The sequence below is a fragment of the Mugil cephalus genome, chromosome 3 (genome assembly GCF_022458985.1).
Source record: "Mugil cephalus isolate CIBA_MC_2020 chromosome 3, CIBA_Mcephalus_1.1, whole genome shotgun sequence".
NCBI lineage: Eukaryota > Metazoa > Chordata > Actinopteri > Mugiliformes > Mugilidae > Mugil > Mugil cephalus.
In genome coordinates, this window is record NC_061772.1 from 726,271 (window position 1) to 746,946 (window position 20,676).

Below are 20,676 nucleotides of genomic sequence, written 5' to 3' on the forward strand. Positions count from 1 at the left end.
AGTGCAAATGAGGTGTTGTGGATATAAGACTATTATAAACAAATATGAGGCACAATGAAATGAGAGCCTGGACAGTAAAGACAAAAGGAATGCATTTAGTTCACTTTATTTTCATTTAAACCAACACACATAATCAGAATGATTATCAATGTTCTGAGCACATTACACAAACACATGAAACACGTGAAACAGGCCACAAAAGTGGCACGGCGTGCTCCTAGAGATGTGACTCTTAAAAGTGCCTTTGGGTTGGTGAGGTGATTCAGGGTCAGAGGTCAGGAGATGGTTCGACAGCAACTACAAGAAGAACAGAGGCAAATCTTTAGTGCTCTAGCTGGGTTTGTTTTTATGCAGAAAGGTTTGATTGAAAACACATAAGCAGATCACGTTTTTTTGTTTAAAGCAGCCTAATAAGCCATTATGTTTCCGCATATCGTGCAGGCAGCGCAGATTACCCGTAGGTGGCTTAAGCTAGCTACACGAAAGTTACCAGACTAGTTTTAATTCACAAATTAGATCGTTTTCATATTCTTGCGTTTAATGATTGAAACCATTCGAAATCATTGTTTTAATATGTAAACGCTGTGCTTCAAAGTAAGGCAAAGTAAAATATTAGCTCACAAAACACTAGCAGGACAGAGAGACAACCTACCTGTCCTGGAGAGGACTCAGCGAAGAAAGAGCGGAAAACCCGCAGTCAATGCTTTACGACAGTGGGTGGAGCTGAGGAAGGAGGTGGGTGTGGTCAGAGGTCAGGGGTCATGGACTAAAGAATGACATTTCTACAATAATAATAATATAAATATAAACGATATTAAAATAATATCTGACGGCATTCAATAAATGCGGACATTTCTAGCGATCCTGTATAAAGAAGCGGTGTCACGGTGGATGTGAAACTGTCACGAAAATTAATCTATTGTTTGGTGCCTGCCGATTTTTCTCAAATTTTCATGCCGCTCGAAACGAATTTCAAACTGATGTATTTCAATTGGAAGTTATTTCGTGCTATGAGGACGACTGTCTATGTGACACTGCGCAATGAAGAGGTTTGATTTTATTTCATTTAGACTAGATTTATAATGGTCTTATTTCGGTTTTCAATGTAACGTCAATTTTGCTGCAGGATTCGGCACTTTGAGATTCGAAAAAAAATTCATGGTTATTTGTTATATCGGTCTCTTATACAGGATCGCTAGAAATGTCCGCCTTTATTGAATGCCGTCAGATATTATTTTAATATCGTTTTTATTTATATTATTATTATTGTATAAATGTCATTCCTTAGTTCATGAAACCTGACCTCTGACCCCACCCACCTCCGTCCCCAGCTCCACCCACTGTCGTAAAGCATTGACTATATGTACTAATCATAAAGGGGCTTTTCTTTCCTTTCTCCGGGACAGGTAGGTTGTCTCTCTGTCCTGCTATTGTTTTGTGAGCTAATACTTTACTTTGCTTACATGAAGCACATCGTTTACATATTAAAGCAATGATTTCGAATGGTTTCAATCATTAAACGCAAGAATATGAAAACGATCTTATTTGTGAATTAAAACTAGCCGTGTCTGGTAACTTTCGTGTAGCTAGCTTAAGCCACCTACGGGTAATCTGCGCTGCCTGCATGATATGCGGTGACATAATGTCTCATTAGGCTGCTTTAAACAAAAGCACGTGATCTGCTTATGTGTTTTCAATCAAACCCTTCTGCATAAAAAAAAAAAAAAACAAACCCAGCTAGAGCACTAAAGATTTGCCTCTGTTCTTCTTGTAGTTGTTGTCGAACCATCTCCTGACCTCTGACCCTGAATCATCTCACCAACCCAAAGGCACTTTTAAGAGCGACATCTCTAGGACCACGCCGTGCCACTTTTGTGGCCTGTTTCACGTGTTTCATGTGTTTGTGTAATGTGCTCAGAACATTGATAATCCTTCTGATTATGTGTGTTGGTTTAAATGAAAATAAAGTGAACTAAATGCATTCCTTTTGTCTTTACTGTCCAGGCTCTCATTTCATTGTGCCTCATATTTGTTTATAATAGTCTTATATCCACAACACCTCATCTGCACTAACTTACCTAAAGCTGACAAATAACACCTATGATATTAACATTGTGCATATGGGGTAAAGATTCCAGACTCAGGACTTAGTTCATTGCACCTTTTAATTACTCATAGCAACTTATATCTGTTAATAATAGTGTCATATTCTTGTCACTTTACTTAGTGCTGACAAATAGCACTTATGATATTGCATAGCTGTTTATAACTGTGTGCTGTGTGATGTATACATTATTATAACTTTATTACATATACTTATAACTACAGATATAAAGCACTATAGTAGAAGTCAAAACTCATTATGCATCACTATGCACATTTAGCAAAGCAAAGTAGTTATGATGCATCATAAAATGAACAAGTGACTAGGCAGATATTGACATATTTATAATGCACTATTCAGATTAAAATTATAATCATTCATAACCAGTTGTCATAATGCATCATGAAGTTGGTTATGACGACTTGTGAATATGTATAGATGGTAATAATGACCATTATAATGCTTTATAGACACCTTATAAAACATTATGAGTGCATTCATAAGACATTATAAATACAACCTTCATAGAAAGTGTTACCCATCATCCTTTTTGCTCCACTTGCATCATCAATGCTTACTTAGGAGCAGGGTGGACACTGATGTGGCTGTTCCATCCATCACAGCCGGCTCATCTCCTAATCCCTGTGAAGGATCAAAGAAGTCTTGTAGAGGCAGGCCAGCACTCATATGATACTCATTATGCACCATGTCTGGCAGAGCAAAAAAGGGCCCCAGAGGCTTTTGTATCTGGTTATCTAAATTTACCATTCCTGTGGCACTATAGAACACTTTGTAGCAGCAGGTGCTGAAAAAAACAAACTGATGCTGCTTTACTGTAAATAATGGGGTCAGTGGGGCACAGAGAGGATGGAAAGATCATGAGGGTTTAATATAAAATGAATGTAGAGTCATGATATAAATATCGTATCGTATATATAGCAGGACAACTAGTTGTTGGAATCTCTGGGACTGATGTAGAGATTAAGTAGGGACCCCCTATATTTTCCTTTTTTTATTTCGAACATGTACAACAGTAGGGTGGCTGTGCAGCTGCATAAACATACAGTATCTGACTGGTGTGTGTGTGTGTGTTTACATATATGTTTACATATATATACACTGTATATAAAATTATTTTCAGATTTTAACTTTAAACATTGCTAAATGTAGTAGGGACAGTGAATCACCAATCCATTTTGTCCTCAAGTGTTGGCGGATGGGAGCGTCTCTTCTACTAATATTGCAGCGTGCCTCTGGGATTTCTTCTGGGGTCTGAATAGACTCTCGGGAACTTGACAGAGTCAGCGTGTAATATTCAGCCTTGTGAATGGCTCAGCAGGGATAGGGGCGGGGCCTACTGTGTACAGGAATCTTACAGATCTTGGATAGTGTGGTGCTCTGTGTGAGAGGATGATGACACGGCTCCTGTATTGCTGAATGAGTTCTGACTGAAAGATAATGTTTTCTGCCTCCATTTATCCCTTAAATATGTTGGATTCATGTTAACATGTATTTAAAGAAATTTAAATTTGTGGGGGAAAATTTAATAAAATATATAAAAATATCTAATCAACCTAAGACTTTGTGAACCCCCTGCAGCACCTCCGCAGATCCCTTGTTGAAGATCTATGGCGTAGGGTGAATTACATCTTTTCAACTCCACTACCACCCTCAAACCTATACATCTACACCCAAAGAAATCAGCATCCCAGACATATTCAGACCTTATACCAACATGTAAACCTGAGTCACGTTTTAGTCCCTGACCTATGACATTCAGAATATCTGTGTCCCCAGTAATCAAAATGTGAATGTGTTGACAAGGCCCTTCTGCTCTTAATCTGAGTAGAGCAAGAAGGATTACCCCGAATCTCATTGCTTTTCACTAATGTTATCTTCACTCCATTAACAAACTGTCTTTATATTTGTAAGCTTCTTAAGTCCCCGCATACTAAGATGGAGTGGGAAAGTTGCGTGTACACCAATCTACTGTAATGTCTAATATGTTTTGTTTGGCAGTACACTCCTACAAAATCTTCAGGCAGCAGGTACAGCCTTAAAATTATTATATTTTTCACACACCATTTTATGAGGCAAGCATCTTTTCCTCAATATCTTGTATATTGTGCTTAGTCTTGCAACAAACCATCTGTGAGATCTGCCGATTAATGCGTTCCCTTACAGGCAATGTTGCAAAACAGAAAACAAATCTTCTCCTCTGCCCTCCATCCCGCCTTGCTCCTCCATTCCCCTTAGACCACCTGCCAGATCAAACAGAGTCAGTCTAATCTTTACCAACCAAGACTGGGAGATTAGGTTCACGAACTTGACCTGGTTTTGTAGGAAGCGCAATTTGTCAAACACTCAATTTAGCAGGGTGCACGATAAGGGGTGAGTGGTGGGGTGATGCTAGACAGACGCTTGTTTAGTTGAATGATGCTTAGACAGACGCTTGTTTAGTTGAGTCCCCCTGTAGACTTGTAAAGGTATTTTAAGGTTTAGGCTCACAGCACAGCAGCAGAATGTATATATTTGCTTGTGTTTTAAATGAAGATTAGGAAGCCCTGGAAGGGGCAGGGAGACTCAAGAAGAAGACTACACAAATTGACTTGGTTTTACATTTGACATTTGACTTTATTCAAACCAAAACTCAAGTTAATTTCATTTAAATCACCAAATCACAACAGAAGTAATTTCAGGTCACTTTTCCAATAGAACACGACCAGACCATGTTTTTTAATAGATGGTATCCACGTGATGTCGTAGCAAGCGGAAGACTCCGTGGTTATGAGTACTGAGTGGCAAAAAGTGACAGATGAACATGGAGACTAGCTGCATTTGTTTAAATTATAGGCTTTAATGCCATCTCAACCGTAAAACTAAAGAAAAAATGGAAAAGAGCTGTTGTGCAATTGATTGTGCTGACTGATTTGAAAAGCAGTCTGAAATACATTTTTACAGGCTCCCAAAAGCCTAAGAAAAGAGAAGTCAATGGATCACTGCATTACAAAGAAGCAACTACAATAAAGACACTGAAAGGTGTTGTGATTCATATTTTGTCAGCTAATATTAATTTATGCTGTATTTTTTGATGAAGTCATACCTTAAGTTACTTCTTGAGTTACGTTCTGCAGTCAGGCAATATTTGTCAATGTTGTTGTTTTGGTGTACTACCTTTTTAATAATAAATAACAATAACACAATAAACAAAATATTTGCAATCACTCCTTGTTATCCTTTTAACGTCCGGTCGGATGTTACAGTATTGTATGGCTAATGTTACTTCTTGGTAAAGCTCTTAGCGTTAGCATTTTTTATATATATATATATATATTTATCATAACTGAAATTAACCAAAACCATCTTAAACTAACTGAAACTGAGGATTATTCACATTTGCAAGTAAGGGTGTAGTCTACTACAAAGCTATTAGAGCTGTGTTGTATAAAGTACCAAATGTCATACTCCAGTTTATTTATAGTATTTCCCGCCGTTGAAATCAAGTCCATTGGTCCACTAGCACCTTACATAGGATCCCAGGCAGAATCTTGGTGTGACTGTTGATGGGGTGCTTAAATTGGACAAGCAGGTAAGCTCAGTGGTTAAGGCTAGATTTTTTTCAGCTTCGCCTTCTATTTAAAGTCAAACGCTACTTGAAAATGACTGATCTAGAAAAACGTTATCCATGCCTTTATCACATTGTACTTAGATTACTGCAACTCTATGTACGTCAGCATTGGCCAGACTCCCACACTGTGGAATGCTTTTCCCTGCTTCTGCCTGGTCTGTGGCTAGCCTTCCCACTTTTAAAACTTTAAGACACACCATTTTACCCTAGCCTTTGTCTGAGCAAGACAGAATAACATACATTGACATATAAATATCAGGATAACTGATTTCTGGCAACATGTCAATGTCAATGACCATTTGTTATTTTAAAGTTTGTATGGATCACTGTTGAGTCCACATTTTTCCCGGTCTTTACTGCTACATTTAGACATGTTTTTGTCACTCAGAGGTGAGTGATACTGATCTAATTTAAGCGAAGATATTTAATTTTATTTTTCTGCTAACTGTTGTTAATTCTGCAAATGGAGTTGGAGATTTTGGTCAGGATTAATGGTGTCCTCAGTGCTGAGAAATACATGCAATACCATCAGGGAGGAGGTGATTGGCCTCAAATTTATTCTGTGGCATGACAAAGACCCTAAGCTTACAGCCAAGGTCATTAAGAGCTGTCTTCAGGATAAAAAAAGAACAAGAACTCCTGATCTCAACATCATCGAGTGTGTCTGGGATTACATGAAGAGACAGAGTAAAACCCAGCAAGAAGTAAAATTAAAAATGTAATTTTCCATTGCAATAGAAGGATTTGAGTTCCTTCCAAAACTCTGTACAAATGTACCTAGAAGAACTGATGCTGTCTTGAAGGCAAAGGGTGGTCACACCAAATGTTGTTTTGAGCATAAATTTCTTTGGTAATGTGAATGCATCTAAGGTTATGTTAAACAATACCTCCTCAGTAGGGGTCTCTTGTGTATCGACAAATCACAAAAGCTACTATAAATGATTGCCTGAAAAAGGTAAAAGCACACCTGATATCTGTTCATTAGTATTGAGGCATTTTAAAATATTCTGTTTACTGAATAATAGATAAATCTAAACACCACACATCTAACAGTATGAATAAATGATGTGGGATTCTGTAGCAATCGTAAGATGTGTGCTTTGGGTGAGAGGTTGGTTCCAAAATATGTATTCATCATCAAGTCAGGATGCACACACAACAAACAGCTGTTTGTGGTTCTTATATAATGGTAGGTTCAGATCCATAGAAAGAACAGTTGTTAGTAGTATTCTACTGCTAACCCAAATGTAGGCGTGTATTCGGATACAGAACACACAAATTGCCCAGGAGGGATATTAATGTCAAGGTCTGAACAGGGCCATAATGTCCATTCATTGTATGCTATTCGCCCACTTCTCAGCACAACCATCACTGCCTGATATATCTCAAACCTTGAAATGTGCTGTTGCAAGTTTCTTTTGGATATCTAGGTTTTCAGAATTCCATGGGCTTGATCACTGATCAGCTATCACTTCTGTGAACAGTTACACCAGTATCCTTGATTATGTGCTATAACTGCAGTGACTATAACTACAACTACATTTCCATCACCCCTAGAAATTGGTAAAACCTAAATATCATGATAAAAACTGGTAGTGGAAACGCCTACATTTTGGAAGACCTCTCAAATATTGCTAAAACGGTTTTACGCTCTCATAGGGTGTTTTTTTTGGCCGTATCAACATAAAAGTGTATCGCAAAACTGCAATGGAAACACATTTTTCTCATTTTTCATTTTTCTTCATCCTCAAAAAATGAAGTGTCCCATGATGAGAATTTAAGAGAATTAAGGGATATCGCGAGATAAGACTTTATGAGAATTACAGCTCATTGGCAAAAACACCTTTCAATTCCAGAAATAACACTTCTATTTTGCAAAAAACTGTGATCAAAACACAGCTACAGTAAACTTGTCAGCAGTGCTGCTGAGATGAAACTCCTCTATCTCCTTTGTCCATACTATCATTGTTTACTGTCTTGTCTTGTCTTGTCTTGTCTTGTCTTGTCTTGTCTTGTCTTCAACCTAGACCACAGAGCAATGGTAGATTTTGCTTGGGCTCAAGTCGTCTCAACCAGCTGTGTAACACTCGACCGTGCCCTCTCAACGCCATGGATTACCGTGCCCAACAGTGTGCTGAGTACAACAGCAAGCCCTTCAGGGGCTGGTACTATAAATGGAAGCCTTACACCAAAGTAGACGGTAAGAAAGTCAGTCGATTCAAAACACAAAAAGTACAAGTTCTGTTGAGTAATGCATAACTTGCTCTGAGATTTCTTTCATCTTTACTACACAGTACTTCTTGAATATTATGAAGACAAATAGTGATTTATTGTATTCTTGGCACAAAAACGCTCATTCTATGAGACCCCAGGCCAGCTAAATACACAAAGAAATGTAGATTGCTCAGGGCAAGCTTTTTCTTGTCTTAATTTGCTTATCTTTTATGTGGTAGTCTGCACACCATTTTACTCTGTTATTCCAAAGCTCTTTTATAAAGTCTTTCTGTAATGCCACCCTCTATTTACTGCCACAATAATTAGGGCCAAAAAGCAGGAGGAAACTATCACTGTGTGTAATGTGCATTGGAGACATGTAACAACCTGCACTCTTTGACACAGTGAGGATAGATTTAAAATGAAAGGCTGAAGGCCAGCTTTGTTACATGGAGCAGTGGAGAGAGAGTGCAGAGAAGGAGAGCTGTGTGTCTGGCTGTCGTCCCAGACCTGTTTAAGCAGTTGATGAATGGAAGGTGGTATAGTGAAGAACCGATTCTGAACTGCCTTCTGGGACCTTGGGTCAATCCACCTTTACCATCATTTATTTTAATCAAAGACAGCTGAGACTTGTCTGTGATAACTGATCTGAACTATATAATAAATCTGTAGCTCTGCATGAATACTCAAGTTTTCCAGTTCAAACTCAGCAGCATTATATTCTGTGTATTGATTCAGCTGTAACATTAAAACCATTGAAATAAATAATATTGACCATATTGTGACATTACTGGGAAACTTTTGAACCTTGATTTGTGTGGATGGTACTTGTACAATCTGCCTGAACCAGACGAGGCCCCACCCCAAAGCAATGACACTCCTTCATGGCAACAGCCATCCACAGCAGGATGCAGCATGACCCAGGCACACACAGAGAAATGGTCCAGGCACAACACAAGAAACACGCACAAGGTGTTGACCTGGCCTCCAAATTCCCAAAACGATCAGTTATCTGTGAGATGCACTGGAACAAGCCTAATCCACAGTTGCCCCTCCCCTCAACCCACAGTAACCTCTATAACTGATTAGGTCTCATGAACAATGATAGTAAATCAAAAATTCACAATTTTGCTGCCTTTGCTGTTACTCTGTATAAATTGTCTAATTTATCTTTCTCTGTGCAGATGAAGACATTTGTAAGTTGTACTGCATTGCAGAGGACTTTGACTTCTTCTTTGCCATGTCCAGTAAGGTCAGAGATGGCACCTCCTGCTCTAACCATAAAGGAGATGTCTGTATTGATGGAGTGTGCGAGGTACTTTGTCTCTAGGGACTGATTTTACTCTGCAATTAAACTTTGACCAATTTTTTTTTAATTTTTTTAGCAAAAGCTTTCTTGTTTGACCTTCAACGTTATCAGGAAGATGCAAACCTCTCAAACCTTGAATATGCATTAATTCATTAATTTCCATCCACGTATCCGAGGTCCAGCAACAGGCTAAGTAAGGAACTCAAGACGTCCCTCTCCCCGGCAAAACATTCCACTTCCTCCAAAGGAATCCTGAGGCTTTCCCATGCCAGATGTGATATATAATCCCTGCAGTGAGTTCTGGGTTTGCACTGTCTCCTCCCGGCTGGCCGTGTTCAGTAAGCCTCTCGAAGGGAGGTGCCCAGGGGGCAGATGCCTGAATCTCCTCAGTACCCCTTTTGATGCAAAGGGACTCCCTTTAAATGTCTGACCTCACTCTATCTCTAAGGCTGAACCCAGCCACACTTTGGAGGAACTTCATTTCAGCTGCTTGTAACTGCAGTGCCATTCTTTTGGTCACTGTTCACCGTTCATGACTGGTAAATCGAAAGCTTTGTCATACAGCTCAGCCCTTTTTTTACCATTATACTTTGATACAGCACCAGCATTACTGCAGCTGCTGCACCAAACCATCTGCCCATCTCTCGCTTCATTTACCAACACTACCAACACGCATCCTGAGATACTCGAATTCCTTTGCTTGGGACAGGGACTCATCCCCAACCAGGAGGTTAGCAATCCACCACTTTCCAGCCAGCAGAACACCAGCAGAGGCTGAGTAGTGCGATACCCTGATAGTTAGAGCACACCCTCTGATCCCCGTTTTTAAAAATGTGTACCAACACCCCATTCTGCCACTCCACAGGTACTGTCCCAGACCTCCATGTTACATTGAATGGGTGAGTCAACCTGGACAGCCCAACAATACCTATCCACTGGGCAGCTTCTTAACTACCTCAGTGACCTCTGCTAAGGATAAGGAGTCCATGTTCTCAAACTCTGCTTCGTTCTTAGAGGACATGGTGGCGACCCAGATGCCATCTCCTGCAGGTGGTGACTCTGTGGGAAGGTGACTCCATGTTGACTCTTTGGACTGACTCAGTGTGTCCTAGTTTCCCTAGTCCGGACGAGGTGCTGCAATTCGTTTTGTGCCTTTTCATTCAGTGCGTTTACATGCACGTGAAAAAAAAAATTAATTTACTATACTACTATACTATAACAGGAGAACTTAAGTGCATGTACACACGTTACTCCGAAGTTCTCCTTATCCGATTGAGACACCCAGATAATGCGATTGGAGTAGGAGTTTTCAATCGGATAATGCTCCACCATCGCTGCGCTGGCGTTTGACCCCGGAACTAACACGTCCGAGAAAGCCGATCACAGAAGAAGAAGAAGAAGAAGAGAAAGAGAAACGGAGCTGTCTGAGGGTAGCACAGATCTTACCTGCATCAGAAATAGCACGAACATTACGTAAGAGATTAAAAAATGTAGTATTATCCGTCTGGTTGTTGTTTGAAATGCCGGTCTGCCGGTCACCCGGAAATCAGGCCGTATTAATGAGGTATTATCCCGCTGAAAAGACATGTATCACCACCTAATGTGGAGAGGAGAAGAGTTATTCGATTTTCTCCGCTGCATGTAAACTGGGACAAGGACTGTAGTCAGAAAGTCGAATTTTGAGCATAGCTCGATTAAGCTCTGCATGTTGTGGTCTATGAATCGCACTTTGTCTGACCCCTCCCCTGAGATTAATTAATCATTATTATTGGAGTAAAATTTTATGTTATGGTAAAGTCACCAAACACTTAAAGGGTTTTTTAAATTTTTCTATTAGGAAATGTTGAACCTATATATGCATTTTTCAGCCACTGAAACAATAGTGTGTTTATGGGGTTTAAGCATGTTTTTGTGTGTTTAGGCAGTGGGCTGTGACCAAATTCTGGGTTCCCAGGCTTCTATTGATGCCTGTGGCATCTGTAAAGGAGACAATTCTACTTGCAAGTTCATCAAGGGACAGTACACCCTTCAACACCGGGCTAATGGTAAGCTAGCCTTTGTTAATAGTGTGACTGAACATATTAAATGATATACAGTAAGCATTTCTGCAAGACATTTAAATAAACACACAGGGGTACAAATTAAAACAGACAGAAGCAGAAACATGCATTTAATCTTCATAATGGACTAACTGCAAAGAAAAGGTCAAGTGCATTGTATCAGATGAAACACACCAAAAAAAAAAAAAAAAAAAATACACAATCATGTTTAGCTTTGACTGTCTCCCTCTCTTTTCCTCAGAGTATTACTCCATGGTAACAATCCCAGCTGGCGCTCGTAGCATTCGAATTCAGGAAATGGAAGTCTCCACCAGCTACCTAGCCGTCCGGTCTCTGAAGAGGAACTACTATCTGACCGGGGATTGGACTGTGGACTGGCCAGGGAAGTTCCAATTTGGTGGGACTGTGTTTGACTACCAGCGCTCTTTCAACAAGCCTGAGACTCTGTATGCTGCTGGACCTACTAATGAGACGCTGGTGTTTGAAGTAAGCCGCTGTTTCTGGATGACATTCGTTTATAGCAATTGCTGGTGACAGAGCCCTTGGCAGAACTGCTGCAAATCTTTTTTTAATGCCTGGACATGATGAGGTTTAGATGAAAAAGGAAGTTTGAGCAATAGGGAAAACAGCTACATTTGTAGCTGCATAAAATCATCTTCAATGACAAATTCATTGTTTTGTTTGATAGATTAGATTAGTGATGGTGCTGGAATAGGTGCACAATGGGGTAGATTCTAATCAATTAGAGCTTCCTGCAAATCTCAAGTCAAGTCTTGCTGCACATTTTTAAAAATATATAAAGAGTGAAATTCAAAATTTTACCTTGCTTTGTTGACACAAATTACTTAACTACCAATCATGCAAGACTCACTCAGTAGCTTTTATAATTTGGGAAATTATTTCTTTAACCATCAACTTTATGACAGAGGAAAGTGCAGCTGACATGCAAACTGACATGCATACATTTCATTATTTTATTCTTTCCAAATTTGCAAGTTGTTACACTGTAACTCTTGAGACCACTTTCACATTGTGGATCAGTCTCAAACCCCTTGTTTATAAACAGGATAAAAAATAGAATAGAGATCTTTTTATTGTCATTGTATGCATGAAATAATGAAGTAGCAAAATACCATCACAGCAATGCTTTCAATAAGAATATGACTGAAACATACACAGACACAGTAAGACCATAATAAATGTCGAATATATTGAACAAGAATTTTGTAATATTTAGATGGGTTTTAGCCACCAGCTCCAATGTAAAAACATGTACTTGTTGACATGTACTGTATGTATACCTATTCACTGGCATAGTTGCGGGACCCATGGTCAACTGCCCTTACAGGTGATGAAAAGTATAAAATCCATTGCTTCAAGTGAGATATTCTGCAAGTATAGCAGATGATCTTTGAGGTGATATTTTTTTTTAATGTATTTGTTTTATTCATGTTTGTAACCAGTGGTGTGTTAGAAACCAGACTTTGGGAGGGAGTGTAAGTCTTAACCTGTCCTGAATAAAGACAGTGTAATGCTGGACAGTCATATCCTCCTGACAGCAAAACTAATTCTGGCAGTAGGATTTGTGGTATGTTCTTCTCACATAACTTTGTCAGCAAAATGATAAATGACCAAAAAAAAAAAAAAAAAAAAAAAAAATTGGAAAATGATTATGCCCACTTCGGGGATAATGCATTGGGTCATTTGAGAGATATTTTGTACTGGGAGTTGGTATCAATCATGAAATAAACCCCCCACCCCACCCAAAAACTAAATCGGACATGTTTTTTTCTCCACTGTTCCCCCATTTCATCATTAAAAATAAAATAAAATCTTAAGAGAACACTTTGGTTCACCTGTCAGATGGGGTTACAGGGTTAGGGTAAGTACATTTACATAATGCATTGTGGCTCCTGGTTGACTGTAAGCAAACCATTGCTCCCCAAGCAGACGATCATATTCAACACACCATCAGACAAGCAGTTAAACAGAGTTGTCACAGGTATGTTTTTTTTTTTTTTCCTTTTTAACATAATTATATAAGAATTTAGTTTGGTTTGTGCCAGGTTCCATCCAATATTAGGCATACTTTTAGCTTGCTAGCTGTTAACAATGTAGCTCAAACGGTCTAGCTAGCAGTTAGTTCCTTGACACCTCAAAGTAGCTAGCAGGTTAGCTTAATGCTACAGTTAGTTGCCTGACAGCTAAAACTAGCGAGCTAGCTTAATGCAACACTTGATTTGACATGTTTTTACTCAAATTAGCCAGCTTACTTTATTACACAGTACTTAGCTAACTGTTACATTAAGCTAAATTAGTAGACAGCACCTAAGTCTCCTATACCTAGAGCTTGTAACTTAATCTAATTTGGAATATTCTTTTTCAGAGAAGTGACATCAGTCTGATGACATACATCATCAAGCATGACAGAGCCCAGACGCATGTCTAGATCTACCGGAAACATTTATAATGCAGATATCGACTCTCCTCCCTCCAAGAACTTACAACCACCCACAAAACTCCCCAAACTGCAGAGTGTCATGATACGGTACCACCTGGAGATGGGCAATGAGAGAGTGACTACAACAATGGCAACACGGGAAGTGGCAAAACAGGTCTACGCCAAGTACTACCACGACACTGTGTTTTGTGTTTCCTTGAGCACCATCCAGAGGAAGGTAGAGAGGATCTGGAAACAGTTCAGTGAGGGCAGAAAGAGGTATGGACAGACATGGAAAGAAGACTCACTGGCTGTCCAACAATACAAAAAGTTATTTCATAGAAAGTCTGAGCTCTTTGATGTATTTGCCCATGACCCTATACAACAGCAATCACTGGAGAAAGAGTGGTGTATAAGCATGAGTGAGATGGAGCACAATACTATGAAGACCAGAAGACAGAGCAAAGGATGTTCTGTTCCAAAGGTGTGGACCCTATCTGGTACCATAGCATGATGCGAGCCCAAAGGTTGAGGGAGAGGAGTGAAGAGTACCAGAGGAAGAGAGACCAACAGTTCTCATATCAAACTCTGGACCACAGATCACAGATATCTTGACTGAAGCTTGTGAGGTATCCAGCTGCAGCAGCAATGAAGAGAAAGAGGGCACACCCTCAAAGCGACTGAGACAGACGTCTGAGACTGACAAACAGCTTCAAAAGGAGAGTGAAGAGAGTGAGGTGTGAGCAGAACCCAAGGGAAGGGAAAAAAAAAATCTCCACATATGTTGCTGAAATGTACATGGATGAAGATCCACTGCCACAAGAGTTTCAACACATACGATTTTCCGAGAGAAAAGTCCGGGATGAGTTCTATACAACTATAGCCAATATATCAGGAAAGGGACTGTCTATCAGTGAGGTGAGCTCAGCTGTGACTGAAGTGGCAACACTATGTTTGGACGAAACTGGAAAAGTGCTGGGGAATGTGATGAGATCTTTGACAAAGATACAGCGCCAAGTACTAGAAGCATAAGGGCAGCTCTGCAGCAAATTGAGGCCCAAAGTCTGTGTCCAGTTGTGGAAAAGCTTGAGGAGGAGAAGGAGAAGGGTAGAATGAAACACCAGCAGGGCAGATCTTTTGTGGCACCCACACTACACTGGGCTTCAGCAGTGCCATGAATAAGGGGATGCAGTTGGTGGAGGCTGATATGAAGATGGAGCGAGTGCTACAGAGTTTCATGGTGGATCTGGATGTGGACAGCAAGAATGGCAGTGTGGCTGGACAGGCACTGGACATGTGCCTTAAGTTGGTGGCTCCTGAGTATGCCCACAAACCCTGGAACCGCTACAGGGTCAGCCAGAACCCTCACATCACTTCTCATTAGAGAAGTGATGTGAGGGCTTCCCTACCTGAGGGCTTCCCTACCTCAAAGTGGTTCTCGTGGTGTTTGCCTGCCTGGGTGTGCACTTGGTGGAGCCCTTCTATTCCAGAACCATAGAGAAAGATGCTACCCATACTCAGCTCGGGGAGTTCTACAAGGGACTGCATACAGGCTTAGACCAGCCAATCAGTGACAACTACACTATGTTCACAACACCTGTAGTGTCTTACAAGCTTTTCAGTGCTGTAAAGAAGACCTACACAGAGGAGGTCCTGAACTCAGTGTCAGACGTGGCTGCCGAACACTTGGATGAAGTGAAGAAGCTGACCGAAATCAAACAGCCCGACCTGCAGACTGTCCTGTCCAGGCAGAGGAGGGACTAAGGGATTGATGAGGAGACTTTCCCAATGGACTACCCTGTCAGTGAACAGGCTGGTAATATTTATGACACCTCTTTGCATAACATTGTGATGGAGAGATAATGTGGCAAAGTGGACTACAGACTGAAGAAGCTGGGCAAACTGAACGCAGTCAGTACGTTGATCATTTTACAGAAGAGCCAGGAGCTTATAGATGGACAGATTCCGTCCTTTAGAAGTTTCAAGGCAGCAGCCCACTCAAAAAGAGTGGTTGAGCTCTACTGGAGCAAACTTATGAAGGCAAAATTCAAGATTGGGGCAGACCAGAAACAGGAAATGGCTCAAAGAAAGGAGAGGAAGATACTATACATGTTAGACACACTGAAAATCTAGAGGTGGACCCTTCACTGACAGTGCGGAAGTTGAGAAATTGTTTTTGGATGAACGTCTGAACAACAATGCAGAGCTGCAGAGGATGAAGCTTGAGGTTCAGTTTGCCAGAGAAAGTACCATGCTTCTGCCAAAAGTTGATCCTATCTTCAGAATCCAGGTGAACCTGCCCAGTGGGAAGAGGAGGATGAAAACAGCACAGGAGTTTGGAGATACTCTCATTGCATACCTGGAAAAGAGGAGTGACCGAACCACACTGGAATATGCAAGATTCCATGAAAGTCTTGAAAGGCTGGCATCTGGACAGGAGTGACAGAATAATATAGGAAAATGTGAGGTGCTATTTAAGACTGACAAGCTCAAGTTCTTTCCATGTCAATGTGACTGAATAAAAATTATTTAACTGTTTTGTATTTGAAATAAAAATCTTATCAAGTATTCCAAATGAGTTAAGTCTTTTAGTATAAGCAGACTGTAAGAATAGTAAATGCATACAAAGGGCGGAACAGCCGAAAAACACTCTTTTTGTGTTATTTATTATTATTTTAAGAGCGATGGGGGATTATTTTCAAGATACAGAGTTACTTTGAGGTGTAACAGTTCTTCTATTAATAGTGTTTATTATTCCCAAATAGATTTTAAAGCATTTATTCAACAGTATATAGGCAAACATTAAGCTTATAGCTTATGCATACCAGGCGGAATGTGCAGAAAATGCACTTTTTCGGTTCTTGTATTCATTTCCAAAGGGTGGGGGGTTATTTTCAAGATACAGAGTTACTTCTGGTGTCACAGTTCTTGTATTGATAGTGTTAATCAAGTCCCAGAAGGGTGTGTTGAAATTTTTAGTGTGAATTTTGAATCTGCGTTGACGTAGCAAGTACATTAGTGGCACAAAGTATTTGTAAGACACAAGGAAATGTCAGTTAAATAACCCTGAAGAATATTGTAGCTGTAGCTGCTGAAATGTACAGTACTATGCAAAAGTTTAAGGCAGGTGTGAAAAAATGCTGTAAACTTAGAATGCTTTCAAAAAAAGCGTTAATTGTTTATAGTATATTTCCATCAATCAACAAAATGCAATGAATGAATAGAAGAGAAATTTAGAAATTTAAATCAAATCAATATCTGGTGCCTTCAAGACAGCATCAATTCTTCTAGCTACACTTGCACACAGTTTTTGAAGGAACTCGGCTGGTAGGTTGTTTCAAAGATCTTGGAGAACTAACCACGGATCTTTTGTGGATGTTGGCTTCCTCAAATCCTTCTGTCTCTTCATGTAATCCAAGACAGACTTGATGATGTTGAGATCAGGGCTCTGTGGGGGCCATGCCATCACTTCCAGGACTTCTTGTTTTTCTTTACACTTAGTATAATTAGTTCTTAATGATCTTGGCTGTATGTTTGGGGTTTTTGTCATGCTGCAGAATACATTTTGAGCAAATTATATGCCTCCCTGATGGTACTGCATGATGGATAAGTATCTGCCTGTATTTCTCAGCAGTGAGGATACCATTAATCCTGACTAAATCTAAAACTCCAACTTCAGAAATGCAATCCCAAACTTGCAAGAAACCTCCGGCAATCTCCACTGTTGCCTGCACACACTCATTATTATACTGCTCTCAACCCTTCGGTGAACAAACGTCCTTCTGCTCCAGGACTCTGTGCAGGCCAATCAAGTTCTTCTTCACCAAACTCGCTCATCCATGTCTTCATAGAACATGCTTTGTGAACTGGTGTAGTCTTGTTGGAACAGGAAAGGGTCATCCCCAAACTGTTCCCACACCAAAATCTCTTGGTATGGTGAAGCATACCTTTCACTGGAACTAAGGGGCCAAGCCCAGCTCCTGAAAAACAAATTTAACACTTGGCACAACAGCCATTTCAGCCATTTCACCAACTTTAAGTTTCACCTCAAAATCAAGTCATTTTTAAAACCTGCTAATGGTCTTAACTTGTGTGTGTGATGACTAGTGTTTTTGCACTACCCTTGTTGTGGATGTGAACTCGCGGATTAATTTGGCTGAACATTGTGTTACCTGAGCCAACAGAAACAATGGCTAAACCTACACAAATAGCACCCATCTTGTAATAACCCGACACTATCCTTTAAAGAAAGGTTTTTACTAAGTCTCATCATACTTCTGTTGTGTCTGTGTGCCCCAGTCATGCAGAGTACTCAGTGGTAGCATGCAGCTGATCTGCAGATGACACAAGCATAATCTCTATAAGTATGTCCTGTAATTACAAGTAGGAGAAAGAGGTTGAGAGAGAAAGAATGATTGAAAGAGAGAGAGATGAGAGGGGATTAAGAGATTAAGAATTCTGCAATTGAATTCTTTGGATGTGAGAAGTTAAGGCCAGGGCACTGAAAAAGAAAGGAGCTAAATGAAGGTGCAGATCTTGGTGTTTTTCGCACATTTTATGTAACTGGCACAGGGACACAGACATGACATATGGCTGCTTCCGGAGATCTCAGTGGAAGCAGAGGGGATTACTCCCTCCTAAATTGACATTCTTGTCCTTTGGCAATGCAAGTTCATGCCCTGTCAAGGGCCAAACATTGTGAGACTGAAATTTGCATCCGCCACATATGTCAGTCATCATCATCTCTGCAGACTTGATAAGGATTGTGGTTTCTGGGCTGTGAAAACTATGACACTCAGCAACAGAAGACTGTGATCTGCTGTTGCACTATTGGAAGATATACTGACATCAGTCACACAATTTAAAGAAATTTAAATCTGGAGTGCCGCTCCAGAACCGACAACAACACAGTTTTATGACTGAGTTATTATTTATTGATTATCATACAGCTGATGCAGGAGGTCTTTATTTCTAATGTGACTCAGGACGCATTACGTTCACACTACCAAAGGAATGCAGACACATGTGGGCACATGTGAACCAGACCCCCTCTAAATGTGCTCAAATGTGATCTCAATGCATCTGGGGGGTGGTCACACCTGTCTTTTATCCTGGCACCTAAATTGGATCTTATTGCAAGGTCTAAACAGGCCCTATGTGTGTTGCAAATGAATTGTTCATTTTTAGTAGATTTTCGTGTCTTGTTGTGACTAAATCAAGGTGGTGTTTTGCTTCTGATTTTAGTTTCTTTGTCTATGAAAGAGGTCACACGTCCAGTGCCTTTGAAGTGGTCACAAGCATGAAATCATTATTGCTATTGTGACTGATTTCAAGAGGCTAGGATTTTGTTTTGCAGTAGGTAAGATGTGATATTTTCTTTTGTCTCTTTTGTTTTACTGATTCACATGTCTGTCAGAGACTGCAGTTGTTCTAGATAAAAAAAAATAAAAAATGCAGAAGGGGCATGTTGGGATATGTTTGAAATTACTGTTTGAAAGAGTCCTGGAATGGTAAGACAATGATAACTCTGTGGTTGGTTGGGTGTATTTGACATTTTGCAAGGCTTAGGAAAGACTGATCAATTATTTAAAAAGCCTCAGTATGTGTGTCTGTTTACACAATATCACAATATTATCATGAAATATTTGTGGAAAAATATTGTTTTCTGTTTCAAAAGGTGTGGCCGCATTAGACAGACACAAACAGATACAAATTATATTTATTTTGTTTGTTTACAAGAAAAACTAACAAAGCTAAATTCTTGAGTTTCAATATTTCTCAACATTGTCAATATCAAAATCAACAAATAACAGAGAATGTGTTAATACTGAACAAAAAATAAATAAACCATCACATCATCAAATTAATATTTAGTACTCCTGCCATCAGCAGCAGTAGAGCTCTAATCCTGGCTGGCATGTTCCCCACGAGCCTCTCACACTGTTGATGGGTAATCTTGTCCCATTCTCTTTCTCATTCGAATAACTACTTTCAATTCTTCTAAATTCTTTGGTTTACGCTTTGAAACAGACAATTTGATAATCCACCACAGATTTTCAAAGGGGTTCATATCTGGGGATTGACCTAAAATCTGGATACTGTGATCCTGTAGCCAAGTTCTACTGGCCCTAGATGTGTGGCAAGGAGCATTATCTTGTTGAAACATCCAGTTCCAACATCAACACAACAGTGCACGTGCAGAAGGGAGGATGTGGGTTTCGAGAATGCCACAATTTTTGTCAAGGGTGTGGTTGATGGGAAGAAAGTACTCTTATAGAATATGACTGTGGGGATGTTCACTTTTGAGCTTTAGGCTTTTCTCTACCTTTATTTGACCACTCTCACATCCTGCCACCAGTTTCCCATCCACTGATGATGATAAGATAAACTTTGCAAACATTCCCTCTAAAGGACAATGCATTATTAGCCTGCTTTAAGCTTTTGCTGTATATTGATGTGCTGAAGAAAGAAGTGATCACTGCTGACAAGTCTTCTCTTGCATTTAAAAAGGTTTATTACAAGAAAGAACAGTGTCAAACTCTTGCCAAATCCGAGAGAGCTTTTGGCCAATCGTTGAATCCCCTTTCTCGTTCAGCTCCAAGAGTCCCCTTATATATGGTTCTCATCCCCAAGAACCCCCATTCACAAAGAAAACTTATCTCCTTATGTCTAGTTAGTTTTACGATCTGACATCCGATAAATAACTTCTTCTTAGTTCCTTTAAACTTTGTACACATTCCACAAACAGGAAAAGACACAGGAAGAGGGCCGCAAGACAAAACAAGAAGAAGACCATATATTACGCTTTGATTTTTGGTGATATTATCAGGGAATGGTGGCGAACAAACTCAAAGCAAAACTTGTGTCTGCACTTAGATTCCCTTTAAAATTAATATAACTTTAAGTGCAGATTAGGCATAG

At 39.9% G+C, this 20,676-nt stretch overlaps 1 protein-coding gene across 2 annotated transcripts in view; it reads left to right on the forward strand.

The window, feature by feature from the left end:
• The window catches only part of adamts18 (ADAM metallopeptidase with thrombospondin type 1 motif, 18), a 70,295-nt gene that overhangs the window by 36,218 nt on the left and 13,401 nt on the right, over positions 1–20,676 (forward strand). For both annotated transcript variants that reach the window (XM_047579716.1, XM_047579717.1), the window contains exons 13-16: positions 7,760–7,932; positions 9,131–9,261; positions 11,177–11,300; positions 11,557–11,801. In XM_047579716.1, the coding sequence (XP_047435672.1) occupies positions 7,760–7,932; positions 9,131–9,261; positions 11,177–11,300; positions 11,557–11,801 (673 nt within the window). The remainder of the gene's footprint in view (positions 1–7,759; positions 7,933–9,130; positions 9,262–11,176; positions 11,301–11,556; positions 11,802–20,676) is intronic.